At 34.9% G+C, this 15,461-nt stretch overlaps 1 protein-coding gene across 1 annotated transcript; it reads right to left on the reverse strand.

The window, feature by feature from the left end:
* Positions 1-317: 317 nt before the first annotated feature.
* PAT2 (protein affected trafficking 2) lies at positions 318-12,454 on the reverse strand. The gene is made up of 11 exons (XM_047303015.2): positions 12,049-12,454; positions 11,762-11,838; positions 11,342-11,591; positions 8,855-9,472; positions 4,489-4,662; positions 4,199-4,325; positions 4,015-4,124; positions 3,615-3,815; positions 2,192-3,162; positions 1,619-1,888; positions 318-891 (listed from the first exon to the last, which is right to left on the reverse strand). Exons 1-11 carry the CDS (start codon positions 12,265-12,267, stop codon positions 528-530), a joined length of 3,381 nt encoding a protein of 1,126 aa, XP_047158971.2. The 5' UTR covers positions 12,268-12,454; the 3' UTR covers positions 318-527.
* Between the last annotated feature and the right edge of the window lie 3,007 nt (positions 12,455-15,461).

The raw sequence follows: 15,461 nt of genomic DNA on the forward strand, positions 1-15,461 counted from the left end.
AAGAGTGGATTATAAAATATGTGCAGAGAGGTCAAAGTATTATTTTCATTTAAAATTTTGTAACATAGTATATATAGGCTGGACGCAGAATTACTTGTACAAAAATAATAGTTCTTTAATCGAAATGGTAATTTAATATTGCGTGACAGTGAAGTTCCTTTCCACAAAAAAAAAAGGAAACAAGAAAAGTTTAGAATAAACGTATCATTGGATAAATTTATTGAGTTAATTCATTCAATAATAGATAGAAGAGTAGCAAAACATATACTGATAAGAATTTGCTGACAAAAAAACATACGAATAAGAATTAGAAGATATAAAGTCAACGGAAATTAGAAATCAAACATTAAAGAGATTACAATCATTTCAATCCCCACCCTACCCGTTTCTTCTCCTTCCCAACAATATATAAAAAAGAAAAATCTGAAAGAATATTCAAAACAATTACTCGAACAGCATGAAAGTTTTTTAAATATACCGACTTATACCCACAAACCATTAAGTAAATTTCTATCCGAAATCAAATCTTATAAGTGGGTAACAGAAGGCTCAACTAAGAAATTGACAACCCTATTTAAGAAATTTAACCCAAAAACGGTCTCTTCACAGTTAACTTTTATAGAAACAAGCAATGGGTCGCAGCATTTACCTTCAACAGTAACCGTAATTAAGCATGGCATTGAATTGCTCAAGATCTCACAGCTGAAACGCAAACACAAACCAGATGCATCATCCAGGTTGGTACCAACCGGCATATCCACAGACACAAGGGAAAGGTTTGCATTGCTTAGCATCTTCAGTGCTAACGTTTCACATATCACAAGGAATTTGTCCTCTGTCAAAGAGTTGCTTCCCTTGTTCAGCTTGAGAATGTGATCAGTAAAAGTGCAACTGTATGCAAATTATGCAAGAAAGTCAACTTTAGTATGACGACGATCAAACAACACGAAAGAAGTCTGGTCCCAAGAATGAAACAGGAAAAAATATATGGGAGAAAATGTCTGAAGGTGCACGGAACATAAAAGCTCATAAGTAACAGATATAATATAAGTGATGATTAATACACAAAAATAGATTCTGTTTCTTGCGTCATTTAAATTACCAAGGCAAGCCCATCTCTACACAGTTTCTATTCAAATCAAGACGCAGCATTCCTTTACCCAACAAGAATTCCTTGACCACATTTTAGAGATGCTTTCCCAAGAAAGCCCCTAAGGTAAACAGAAATAAAACAAAGAGCTTGAATAAGTAATATCCACACGTTTCAAAATTTAAGCCTCCTTTATGTTTGACATGACGAAAAAGCCAAATTACTGAATAAATGGCCAAAAGACCAAAATAATTTAAATTCACTCATGTCCCCCATTTTAGTTATTAGAAGCTTCGATTTCTTTAGAGTTAAAATTTCCAGTTTTCTCCCTCACTCTCAACTTGCATATGGATGGCATATCACAAGATTTTGACCGATACCTAACCCTTTATCATAGTATTTAAGTTTTCAACATAATTAGTAAAATCCAAGGGCTATCGTCTACGGTAAACGATGAATCATAATTTTTCCTACAACTACAAGGCACATGAACAGATGTATCCAACAAATAACAATTGACAGCCATACCTCCTCACGTATTCAAACATCCCAGGAAGATGAGATTCCTTATCTCTGAAATCTTCAATACTGATGGGAAGTGGTTTTACAAAGTATCCTATGTCAGGCTTTAACTTGACAGGGAATTTCTTGTCATTGCAAAATAAAGCCAGTTTTAGAGGCAAAAGGTGGTGATGGAAACGAACTAGCAGCATCCGGTTTGCTGTCTGACCAGGATCCAGAGAAGGGATCTCCTCCATGGAAACCAATGCAGGTTTATCGACATGAAATTTCAAGGTACTGCAACAGAGACATAAAAGTAGTCTAAGCACTTCTAAGATAGCATGTAAAGACTTCACATGGGTAAACTAGCCTGTTCACATACCAAAGTTTACACAATGTACAGGCAATCTAAATTCAAATTTTCACCCTAAAGTGATAAGTGCTGATTTATGAAAACAAGTTAAAAAAAATAAAAAATAAAAATAAAAATACACGTTCTTAGAACACATTAATAACACAAATAAGTGTATTAAATCTAAATTATAAAAGATGAAAACAGAAGACAACCACCATACAAAATCAGAAAAGATTAAAACTTACTTTTCGGTTGGTGATGATATTTGATCAGTGGAATCAGAGCTTTTGCTATAATCTTCGTCTATCAAGACTATATCAAGCATGGGCTCCAGAGAACAATTTTCAAATAATACTTCCAAACATACAAGGTGAGAGGATATGGTAGAAGTATCGGATGAAAATGAATAATTCACTTTTAACCCATTTCCATTTGCAGGGTCTAAGAGAGTGTGGCATTTGGGTTTAACTCGGCTTCCAATATTTCCAATGGTTATTCGTGCTGAAGATCTACGTACTCGGCTTTGTTCTATATCACTTCCTTTAGATGACCTCGTTGGTTCATCTAACCAAGACTCAAGAGACTTAGTTGACATCAAATCCTGAAAACCTGCTGTGCCAGAGGTAGCCCCACCATTCTGATTTTCGTGGACATTGCCTGTGTCTGAAATCTGAATCAATGGATCAACATTATCTTCAGCTTCATTGCCAGAAACAGATTCATCACTGCCACTAATGTCGCCTGAAGCAGTAATAGACTGTTCAGAACTATAATCTGAAGCACTTTCCTCATCCAAAGGCCCGGATGTGCCAGTATCCTCCTCATCTGAATCACTCTTAGCAGCTCCATCATACTGATCAAGATCAGTGTATGGCAGGCTACAAGGTTTTGGGAGAGGCTCATATCCTGGAGCTGCATGGAATACCAACTGTGAAAGTGAACCAGGGAGATAAAATCGGTAATCAATGGGTTCAGATGGAACTTTCACGGCTTTTGTCTCTCCAAATATGCATTCTGCAGGTATATAGGACTGTTTAGTTTTTTCTGGTTCACTATTTGCTTCTTCCCCATACTCCAAATTACTAGAGAGAATTTTCTTTAAGAAACGTGCACGATCACGAATATCATAATTAAGGTCACACTCAGCCAGTTCAATTACATAAGTCCAAATTTTTCTCACAGTCAAACTATCTTCCCCCCTAATGCACATTAAGACCTGTCACCAAAAGACATTTAAATCATAAACTTGTCACTTTCAATGGAACTTTTTCTCACCTTTTTTTCTTATATAAGAAAGAAAAGCACTAACAGACATGCACATAAAGTTCAGAAAAAAAAAGCAAGGTCCTGAGTTCTAAATCAGTCGTTGTATGGTCCTATAAAATTTAACATTTCTTTCCTCTGTATTATTAGCAGTCTTTAAAAGGCAGTCATTATTAAAAAAGAAGCAATTAGATTTATCATCTTACGTAAGTCGGTCTTAGAGGGGCCTTTGTCAAGGACAAGTTTGCTACACTCTATATATGATAGGCAATATTCATAACTGTGACTAGATCCTACGCTATGGCCCATTACGTTTGTCCAATTAACAAATCAGTCAACTGATTAGCAATATTTAAAATAATAAGTCTGTTCATACACTGGTATAAAAATAAGTTGATGATATACCTTTGCAGTTGTATTAAGAATCTGAAGCTTAGCTTCTAAGACTTCTGAAGTAAAACATTGGGCAAGATAGTTAAGTACTGTACTCAACATCTTGGGAACAACCTCACCCAAAGAGCAGTACTTCCCCAACATCCAAATAATTATTGCACGGGCAGCAGGAACCTTGATTTTATCCAAGCTACGAACTAACTGAATTATAACCTTTTAAAATGAAAAAGTACAGGGTTCAGTTATCAATGAACAAGCAATGTACCAAAAGATTGCAAGTGCTAATCACTCAATTGAAATCCCACACACAAGAGACAATCCATATTGTATCTAGAAGCAAGTTTTAACTCAATATAATAAAAAAAAAAAGAATAACAGTGATGTGGGAGATGACTTTGTACAAAAACAGTACCTTCTCATAACTGGATGGTTCTGATTCTATAATTGATTTGATGGATGTAATTGCCTGAATTAGCACACCCTCTTCTCCATCCAAGGATCTAATTTCACCACAAAAAAATTCTGCAAATATGGATATTAAACTAGAAACATGATATAAATTGATAGTAAATAGACTAAACAACCATATTGCGCACCTTGTCTAACCAGAGTCAACAATCCTTCCAAGCATACAGCTGCGATGTTAGGAAGTCGCTGAGCACATAGACCAATGGCAGCAACTGTGTCAGCAGCAAATCTCCTATCCGGATCTCTGATATAATCCTAGCAACACACTAAGAAGAGTGTCACCAAACAGCATGATTTAAATATCATAGGGAAGAGTTAAAGGAAAAAAAAAACATAAAACATAATGAACCCAATGAGCGGGTGATGTGGATGTCTTCATAACTTATCTTGGCAAAAAATACATATCAATGTGAAATACCTGAAACTCTTTATAAATGAATGAAATGGATGTATCCATAGCAATAGAAGAAAGTATAGCCAGTTTCAGTGTCTTTATCTGATAGGAATCTGAAGAACATATGAAAAAATCTTGATAGTGTGGAGCGAAGAGAGATGGCATAGCTTTAGCAAACACTTGGATATTGCACAATACCTACAGAAGTCAAAGAACAGACAATAATTAATGCTGAAGTTAATTATAAAAGAAATTGAGAAATAATGTTTTCTTGCCTTATCCAATTATGTGTTCTGTGTACCCCATATCTCCTAATAAGCATTTTATATAAAAATAAATAAAACTTTATTATTCAACAAAGTGATACTTCCCAACATTTTAAATTGACAATAGTACGTTAATGGTAAAAGCAGCCAAGTTATCTCCCAAGAACAATCAAACACCAGTACATCTCAAGGATCAGCGTAAAAAACAAAAACCTTGCAAGATTCTAACACCCTGAAGGTACAGAGCTATCTGTCATTACATTATGTAAAGAAATCACTAACTGCGCTGTACTTCGAAAATTTAAATGAACGAATAACCAATCAAACATTACATCCATTCTAGAAACCGAGAATTCTTATTTAGATGTCTGTGAAAATATTTGTTCATTAATAATGCATATCTTGACAACTGTCACCACTCACCACAACTTAAAATTTCCTTGAGTAAAAGTGAAATCAACAATTCCTAAAACATGACAACAATGTCATCCATGTATATAATAATAATTAGATCAAGCATTTAAAGGAAAGGGTATTAACATTGCTAAAATGTAAGGTTCAAGTGCTTATGAAAAGTTCCAACTTCATATGCACACCATCTATGCAGATATTTGGGCGTCACCCAAGCTAGAAGACACTGAGCAAATCATCAAAGTAGAGGAGTGACTCCTGGAGGTGTCATGAAACCATCAAAATGTAATAAACAAAGGATAATAATGAAAATAAGATCATTACTAACTACAACGGGATCCTTAAGGTATATCCCAGACCATACACAAACTGTATTCATTCAACTCGCATTTGGTGCATGGAATAAAAACTCATTTAAAATTTATGCTCATCCTAATTGCAAATCTAGACAGATATACTAAGAAACCTATGACTTGAAAAAGATTAAACTGTTTGGGAAAAGATTTGTATTGAATTGATTCAATGTAACAGAACATAAGCCTTCATATATAGAGAATTCTAACCCTAGAGTAATGATTACAAAGAGACCTCTAGAATCTTCCCATAACACACTTGTAATTATTAGCATATCATATTATAGCTTATCAAAATATTTTTGTCCTGAATCAGCACTCCCCTTCATGTTGGTGAATGGATATCTATCATTCCCAACTTGCATGTGAGATCATGAAATCATTTAGTGGGAAGACCTTCTGCAAACAAATCTGCTAACTAAAGCCTATATGGGACATAAGAAGTGATGGTAAGGCCACTATCTAACTTTTTGGTAATAAAGTGTCGGTCTATCTTTGTGCTTGGTCCTATCATGTTGAACTCAATTGTGAACAATACTAATACCCAAGAGAAAGGAAATAGATTCAAAAGGATTAAGATCATCTACTAGTCAAAAGGGTAATAAGATAGATAGCAGTGAGGATAGTGTCTCTCTCCCATAAGATTTAAGGACAGACATTTGAAAAAGAAGTGTCTGTGTCGCTTCAAATATTTTTTCTTTCAACAATGTCATTTCATTGTGGTGTATCCACACATGAATTCATGAACAATATCATTTTCCAAAAAGAATTTAGACATACCATGATTTACATATTCTCTCCTATTACCAAAAAGCAAGTTTTTAACTGACTTTCAAAATTGTGTATTGGTCATATGGAAGAATTTGACAAATAAAGTAAAAACATCAAATTTTTCTTTCATGAGAAAAATCCATGTGACACAGGTACAATCACCAATAAATGTGACAAACTATTTAGTACCAAATAAACTATAGTTTAATTCAGGTCCTAATATACCAGATGAACCAAATAAAAACAATGAACACTTTCTGTATTACTAAGAAGATAGGTGGCACAATGGTGCTTTTCAAATTGACATACATCACATTTGAATGATGATAGATTTTTTTGAAAATAAAGAAGGGAATTCATAGACTTTATAACATAAAAAGATGAATGTCCTGAACAATGGTGGAGAATCCAAATTTGGGAGGACTTAGAAATAAAGCAAGACTAGAGAAGAGAGGTAGTCGTTTGTGTACTAATACTATCCAAAGTTCCCATGTCTTCAAGGCAATACAACCCATCCTAATCCTTACCCGTTCTAATCATCTTTCCAGTGGAAAAATCCTAAAAAACAAAATGAGAAAAAGGTAACAGAAAAGTTTAGGTCATGAGTAACCTTTTGAACAAAAATAAGGTTATTAGAAAATTTTGAAACACGAAGGACACTTCTAAGGTCGAGGGATGGCAGAAGAAAATATTACTATGTCCAGATATTTAGATACAAATCCCATTGGAAACAGTAATGGGGTTTCCAGGAAGAGAAACATTCGATGTTAATAGAGGTGAATAAGGATCATATGGTTTATCAAACCAAAATTTATAACCCAAGAATCCTTGTGTAAAGTTTTAGAAAGGTTTAATGTCTCAATAGGTCCCTATTTTCACCTAGAATTTCAAATAGGTCCCTTTCTTTTTCGGCATCTCAATTGAGTCCTTATTTTTGTAAAATTGAATCAAATAGGACCTTTCCGTCAAATTGAAATGACGCCGTTAAGAAGAATATGCTTTATTTCTGGGTGAAAATAATGACGGCGTCATTTCAATTTGACGGAAAGGTCTTATTTGATTCAATTTTACAAAAATAAGGACTCAATTGAGATGCCGAAAAAGAAAGGGACCTATTTGAAATTCTGGATGAAAATAGGGACCTATTGAAACATTAAACCTTTTAGAAACATTAAAAGAGTAATTAGAGTCCTTACTAATCATGCTTATAGAGCAAGTACTAGAAGATGGCTTACTGTTAAAATCCACTAGAGATTTAGGCATTCAATTTCAAAACGTAATATAGGCATTTCTTCTTCAATTGAAGAGAATGAAGGAGTCCTATCAGAATTTGAAGTTGCCTGATAAAATTTTCTTGAGGGCTAACCTTTTAATTATGCCAGAAGAAGGAAAACTTTATCCTTTCCATTCAACTTAAAACAAGTCTTCTTGGTGTAACCAAATTTCTTAAAATGAGAGCACCAACCATCCTCCTTGCCTTCTAATAGGATATAAGGTAATAGAATATAATGGGTTTAGGATAGAAGCCGAATGTATAAAGGCAAGGGGGAAGTGAGTTAGAAGCTGAACGGTATAAAGACAGGGGGACATGAGTTAGAAGCGAACGGTATAAAGGCAGGAGGGACGTGAGTTAGAAGCCGAACGGCATAAAGGCAGGGGGTAAGTGAGTTAGAAGCCGAACGGTATAAAGGCAAGGGGGAAGTGAGTTAGAAGTCGAACGGTATTAACAGTTTAGGAATTAATTGTTGTTGGGTAGTTAGAAGTGGGTTGCCTCTACAAGAAGGCAAGGGGGGTCTGGTAGAGAGGACAACTTTAGAGTATTCTTTTGTAAAGTCTGGACTTTGACCAGAAAAGGGGGATTAGACTCCCATTAGTGCTATATGTGTACATTGTTTCAATAGCAATACAGAAACCCATTCTTTTTACAGTTTGAGTTCTTGTTTGTGTGTGTGAGTGCTTGAAGCAAATAGGTTTCATATCTAGAAACCTATAACCTTCTGAATTGAGTTCCATGTTCCCGGGGTTTGACAGCCTTTCCAGGGACGTTGTAACACCTTTAGTGCAATGCTCATTCATCATGACCATTCAACAAGACTCCTCACCCCAGACAATGTATAAAACTATGCAATAGATTATTCTTCTCTAATGGTGGCTATCATATCACTTCAATGGCCCTACACCCAAATTTGCATATCCTTTCTAAAAACTAATTTAAATGATAGCATACATATAGACAGGTTTTTTCTCTTTTCAGAGGCTAATAAGACTAATATGCTTCTCACTAAACTCATTTAAAAGTTTCATGAGCCACAAGGATGATAAGGAATAAAATATAATCAAGGGGGGAGTACAAACATAATCTAGTAAAAAATCAATAATAGAAGTAATAATGTAATGAGTAAAGAATAAAACACAACCTATAATCAAATTGTAGACATTTACACAAGGTTCTCAAAAGAAGGATTCATGTATAATTAATTTATAAAAGTATATCCAATAACAAATAAATGAAAGTAACTGACCATGTAGAAGAACTGAAGCAAGACAAGATAAATAAACTAACAAACGATTCAATGGAATGTTGCATACCACATATCTTGAGGCAGATGATGATCGCAGCACAAACAAGAGTGGTTTAACAATTCTTTTGATGTCCTCCTTAGAAGCCATTATCCAGTGCACACTAGCAGCTGCAAGAACAACTGCACTGTTATTACTCCATAGCAATGGTGATGTACATTGCAGCAGGATCTTCACAACATTATTAGTGCAAGATGTATATTGCGATGCATCTAATTTACGAGCAACAGTATTTGTAGAACTTGAGCGTGATAAGTACTCGCATGGCCCTTCAATGTAACACTGGAAGATCATTTTTGCTAATTCAGATACAGTCTTATCAGTGGCATAACTCGAGTCTTCTTTTGAAGTAATATAGGATTCATCTTCTTCTAAATTGCCAACATCTTCATCAGACAAAGAAATCATGACAGATTCTTTGACAAGCCCATGCTTTGCTATCACATACCGCAGAAGGATCCCAATTAGAATTATTTGACCCCATTCTTCCACATCGGGAAGAATCTCACACAATCGTTTGTAATTTCTTTCGATCAACGAAAAATTGTTAGGACAAACAGAAGTAAATGCAGATGCAGCAGCTCCAACAACTCCCGGGGAATGGTCATTTAAAAGTAGTCCAACAATCTGCAGCATAAGAAGAATTGTAATTTATGTACTGTAAGGCTTTGCAACAATACATTCATCAAATCAATTATCTGGCACAAACCCATCTTTTAATAATGTTTATTTCAAAAGTATGTAGCCCAAGGAAATTGTTAGCTTTGGACCAAAAGAACCTTAGAGACGCGTGCTAGAGCAACAGATTATAACTCAAAATTAGTAAAATTGGATGGAAAATTAATGAGATATGGTTTGAAGCTATTTACAAGTGGGATCCCTGGCAGGGTGGTCGACACAATATCTCTCAACCTTATTGGCAAAATCACCATTTAGTTGACCATGAAGTAAGAAAAGATCCAGCCTTGAGAAAAAATTTAAACAACCTTGAGAAGGACCCTAATTCACATTGATGACCATACTCCAATGACTCATTGAACAGGGGAACTTGTACTACAAGGGAAACTGATGTTGTCAACCTCTTCTTGGATTTCCAAATTATTGGCTGAATTCACACCACTCCCATGGGATAACATGAAGGGATTTAAAGGACCTACAGAAGGTAGGGAATGAAGGAGATGATCACAAATTATGTAGTGGTGCCACACTTGTCAGCACAATGAATATCAAGTGGTATCTCCTGCAACCCTGTTGCAATTGATTCACATTCCCCTTGCGGTTTGCAAAGAAGTTAGTTCTAACTTTATTGTGAAGCAATCATGGTTCAAGGTATATGATGCTATATTAATAGGCTTAGTGAGTATGATCATTTTATTGCATTAAAATAGCCCTACTCAGCAAGAACAGTGGCAGAGATTTTGCTAGAGAAGTGTAGGTTAAATGAAATTCTAATGATTATTTTTAGTGATGACCAAGACCCTACATTCACAAACCCTGGCAGCAGTTATTTTATTTGCAGGGATTCAGGGAACCATTTTAATAATGAGTGCAGTATACTGTATATCACCTGAAGTCCAAAGGACAAACAGAAGTATTAGATCAGAAATTGGAAATACATTTGCCCTGTTTTACTTCAGCACAGTCAAAACTTTGGATTGCCTCCCTTTGTTAGTTAAGAGTATTTGTATAATACTTAGTTACTTGATATCATGGGGCAGTAAGATGTACTCCAATTAAAGGTGGTTTAAGGCAGACCTCCACCTTCCTTTCCTAAATTCATACCAGGGAAAGTTTTGGGAAAGGTGGTCGCAAAAACTTAAACATCTTTTCGCAAGGGAACAATGTCATATGAAGCACTACGCAGCCCAGCTAACATTCAGGAAGGTGATTGGGTATTTATTTAAAAATTAGACCATGGAGTACAGGACCAAGTTTATGGAAGAGCAATGCCTCATCTCAACCTTGAGGATAAAGTTGATCTTCCATGACGAAGAAAATGTTAGCAACAGGAATCGGTCATGTGAGATAACCCTTGAGTTGAAAGGTTTATACAGGAAAAAAGAGGTGACCGAAAGTAGCTCCATGATTAATAGTTAATATAGCTGTGGGTGTTCCAGGAACAACTATTATTTGAGTAATTAGGAAGATTGGTAGAGTTAACTACATTATACTGCACAGAGGCAAGGAAATAAACTTAGGATATAACTACAGATTAGGGTGCACAAAGATAGTGTATGAGGGAACTACAAACAAAGCATTGTAATGTAATAAGGGAGATATCCCTTGAAATGTTACCTTGACTTTATCATTTGAATCAATAACAGTTATCCTTGATTTGTTTCTAATGTTCATCTGGTTGTTGTTACTTATTTTATTAGGTTTGTAACATAAACCCTTACTGAAACATCACATTACTCGCTCCAACATTATTATGTCATGTAGATCAGTTGAATTCATATCTCAATAACTTTAGTAAACAACACAGCATTAACAGACCTCTTCAATTGCAGAAGCATGTTCCTCCATCCGCAAATCATGAAGCTTGGGAAGAGCATTTGCAGCACACTTTCTAACATATACAGAAGGATCTCTAGCGCATTTCTGCACAGCAACAAGAACAAGTGGTGCAATTACATGAAGGCGGATTCCAGCCATGGCCCGAAGTGCCCAAGCCCTCACCAATGGATTTGTGTCCCCAAGGTCCTTCTGAAAATAATTAATCGACAACAACGCCTCATTGGGACGCCTGAATAGAAGGAACAAAATATTAAGTAAACAACATCTCTCATAGTTGACAAAATTTAAGACGAACATGCCACAATTAAAGAAAAATACATCTAATCAACTACCCGCGCTTATTTTTCAAGTCTGCTCTACACAAACCAAAGGAGTTATAAACTTAATCCAGACACTTACTTTTCAGCATAGTGCAGGAGGTACAAGTAAACCAGCTTCTTCACCTCCAAGGACTGAGATGCAACATTTTTAACAACCTGTATTCATAATTGAATCAAACCGAGGATGTGAACATAAATCAATTCGAATTCCAAATCATGTAAACTGAAAAAAAAAACAAACTTTATCGCGCAATCTATCTAAATGCAAAATCCTCTTCCCAGAAAAAGGTGAAACTAACTGAAAGCAAAATCCGCGTTATATAAGGAAGAGGTCAATGAGGTGATGGTTGAGGAGGTGTACGGTACCTGAGGGAAGAAGTTGGAGACGTCGAAGCCCTGAGCGATGAGAGCCAGCAGGCGCTTGAGAGCTTCGCACTTCTCGGAATCGAACTTGCTGTCGAGGAGAGGGCCGATATTGACGTCCTCGGGATCATCGTATAGGTGAGCGTCGGTACCGATCCGGAACACGGCCGTTGATGCCTTGCTCAGAGATTCCGCCGTCGCACCAAATTGCGGAAACATCATTTCTCTCCTTTGTTATCCTTTTCCTAATCTCTGAATGGATTGAATAGTTGTTTCTGATCTGTGACTCTGCACTCCACAAGTGCTAGCTAGAAGAAGCCCCAGGGTGCAGGGAGAGTCCACTGATGACAGTTTGGATGATCCGAAAGCAAACTTCAAATATTAGATGAGGTACTTCTCCAGTGAAATTTCCTTACAGATTTGCCTTCCTTTAAGTTTTTCTCAAGAAGAAAAAAAAAACTGTGATGCTTATTTTTTTAATTATTAATAATTAAAAAACATCATTTTTTTTAATTTTTATTGAGAAAAAATTAGTCATTGTTAAATCAAACTTAGATTATTTTTAGAAGTAGGAGTTGATATTTCATAGAAAAAAAAATCTCAGCTTAAAAGATTTTTTTTTTAAATTACAAATTTTTAAATCATATAAAAAATGCTTACTATTAAAAAGTCTAATGTTGCAATAAAGGAATAGAATACCATGATGTTTTTGTGTTTGAAAGTGCAAATGTAATTTTCAAAATATTACAATAATAATTTAAACATATACATTTTCAAACATGAAAATTACTAAGAAGATGTAATAGTATATGTCATGTTTAAATATATTCTTAATATATTTATTTAAAAATATATATTTATTTTGCCAATAGTTTAATGAATTGATAAATCACATGTCCCTTAAGTCAAATAAGGTATAGATGTTAAGGTCAGACGTCAAATGGTCTACATAAAGGACTGAAAAATCACTATTTTATTCTCTTTAGACGTCGGCTCCTGACATTAGACGTTGGCTTTCCCTCTACAGACGTCAATAATATCCGAAAATATATCATTTTAAGCGTCAATATTATATTTTTTTTACGACTTAGATGTCGGCTCCCTTCCCATAAACGTCAAAAATGTGCAAAATTACCTCGTTTGGGTGTCAATATTAATTTTTTTTCATTTAGACGTCAGGCTCTCTCCCCACAGACTGACGTTAAAAAGGTGCAAAATTACCTCATTTTGAGTGTCAATATTAATTTGTTTACCACTTAGACGTCAGTTGAGAAAGGAGGCTGAAGTCTTAGAGCACTTAGATGTCCGTGGGAAAGAGGGGTCAACGTCAAATACCTTGCATTTTCGCCTACTCCATAATGCGAGCACCAGTTACGCGTTTTCTCTCTCACTGCGTTCAACTTCTTCCTTTGGTTTTTCTCGTTCACCATTAACTTGAAGGTAAGTTTTCTTCCATTTTGCACCTTTTAAAATCACTTTGCACCTTTTAAAATCACTCTGCACCGATGATATTATGTTTGGAACCATTATCTTTCATTTGCATCGATTAAAATTCGTTTTCATTGGCTTTTGATTTAGCTCTTGAGCGCGTTGTAGGAAAATTACGGCAACGATTTTCAAATTGTTATTGTGCGCGTTTTTCTCCTCATCCTCATAGTGGCACCTGTCTACTCTCTCACCTTCACGGTTAGTTTCATTTTTGGTTTTTTATGTATATTAGTTGTTGCATTTTCATTGGTTGTTTCATTTTTCATTGGTTGTTACTACTTCTAAAATTCTGGAAATTTTTGTGGTGTATTCTTGTGTTGTATATTAATTTTTCATGGTTTCAGTGGAAGAAAATATTGACAAAATTTCTTTTTAAAAAAGGCCCATAAATTGACGTTTGTTATTCTTACAACAGACGTCAATCAATTTAACGTCTCCTGCGTCGGACATTTAACAGACGTCAAAAGTCTAAAATAACAAACCTTAAAAGCTATATTTGTGTTAGTGAATCTCCTCAATAACCTTGTATTTAATCTAAGTACTATTATACCATTTTGTAAGAATCTAGAAAATAGAATATTAGAATTTATAGGTGTTTTAAAATAATGAGACCAAGTATTATATTTTAAAATAATTCGATAATATAAATAGATTTTCTTAAACTCGTCTCATTACTTAAAACACTATTTATCTCTATAAAATTCTTCCTCTAATTTTCACTCCATTCTATGTATCTTTTCTTACTCTTGATCTTTTGTTTGACGATTAGGAGGTTCCTAGAGGATCACGGCGAAGTAATCTCCAATTTTATCTATCGATTATTTGTTTAGAGCAAGTAAGTTTTTATCCATTTTTCTCCTTCTATTCTCAGTCTTTGATCATGCATGTAATTCTGTTTTTGCATGTATCAAAAGTGTTTCTCCCTTGATTCTTAGTATATTTGAGGTTCCAAGGTTTGTTTTCAATCATTAATTGATGATGTGTAGACTTTTCTAGAATTCCTTATGGTGGAAGTTAGAGTTGTAGTAGTTTTTCCTAAGATAAGGGACGTCAATATTCCTTATAAGATTTGAAATTTGTAATTTGGCGTGCATGTGAATTTGTGATAGCTTATATGTGCTGAATTGATAAAAATAACAAATTGTGTGTGATTAATGATGTGTTCGTGAGATTTCACTAATATATGAATGTTATACAAGTGTATGTATGCTGAAATAAGAATGGTTTGATTGTAAAATTGTCTTGATGATGTTGTTGGTAAAAATGAGAGGTTGATATATTACTTGGTGGTCTAAATTGAGGGGTATTGGTATACAATTCTTGGAATATTGAGTTTAAGGTGGAACCTACAGTTCGATAAGTGTTTGAGGGGTGGTTTATGATTGGTTTACATCTTTGAATGGTCAAGTTATGGTGTTGAGTTGAGAGAAAGAAATTGGGTTCAATTACTACTTGTTTTTGAGTGAAATTGTGGGGTTTTGATAGGTGAGTTTTTGAGAAAAGGGTTGGTTGTGTAAAACAAAAGTTTGGGGATTGTTTTGAAGTCATTTAGGACTTGTGAGAGTTGTCAAAGTAGTAAAATATGGTGAATAATGCACTAGAGAGTTTATAAGGTCTTGTTGAATGATTTTGGATACAATTAAGGGGGTTTTGAGTGGTAAGTCTCTAAAGAAGTAGGTTTGTGTTAAATTGGATGGTTTAAGGTCTATTGTTGAGTCATTTGAGACTTGTTTAGGCAATTAGTCCAGTCAAATGAGTGTTAGAAAAAAGTAGAATTGAGTTTGGGTGACTTAGAGAGGTAGATTGGGTTTGGAGTGGACAGATTGAGTTAGAGTTGTGTTTTATGAAGTGTCTCAGTGTCTAAAGGGTCCTAGAGATCTTTAGAAGTTAGGGGTAAAGTGTTCAAAGTTTGGTTTTAAGTGGTTTAG

The sequence above is a fragment of the Vigna umbellata genome, chromosome 1 (genome assembly GCF_029865625.1).
Source record: "Vigna umbellata cultivar VRB3 chromosome 1, Vumbellata_1.0, whole genome shotgun sequence".
Taxonomy (NCBI): Eukaryota; Viridiplantae; Streptophyta; class Magnoliopsida; order Fabales; family Fabaceae; genus Vigna; species Vigna umbellata.

Coding starts and splice junctions, on each gene's coding strand:
- PAT2 (XM_047303015.2), bottom strand. CDS start 12,267: ATGATGTTTCCGCAATTTGGTGCGACGGCGGAATCTCTGAGCAAGGCA. Junction 9,473..11,341: donor ATGCTTCTGCAATTGAAGAG/GTCTGTTAATGC, acceptor CTTATGCTGCAG/ATTGTTGGACTACTTTTAAA. Junction 3,163..3,614: donor TTCTTAATACAACTGCAAAG/GTATATCATCAA, acceptor TTTTGGTGACAG/GTCTTAATGTGCATTAGGGG.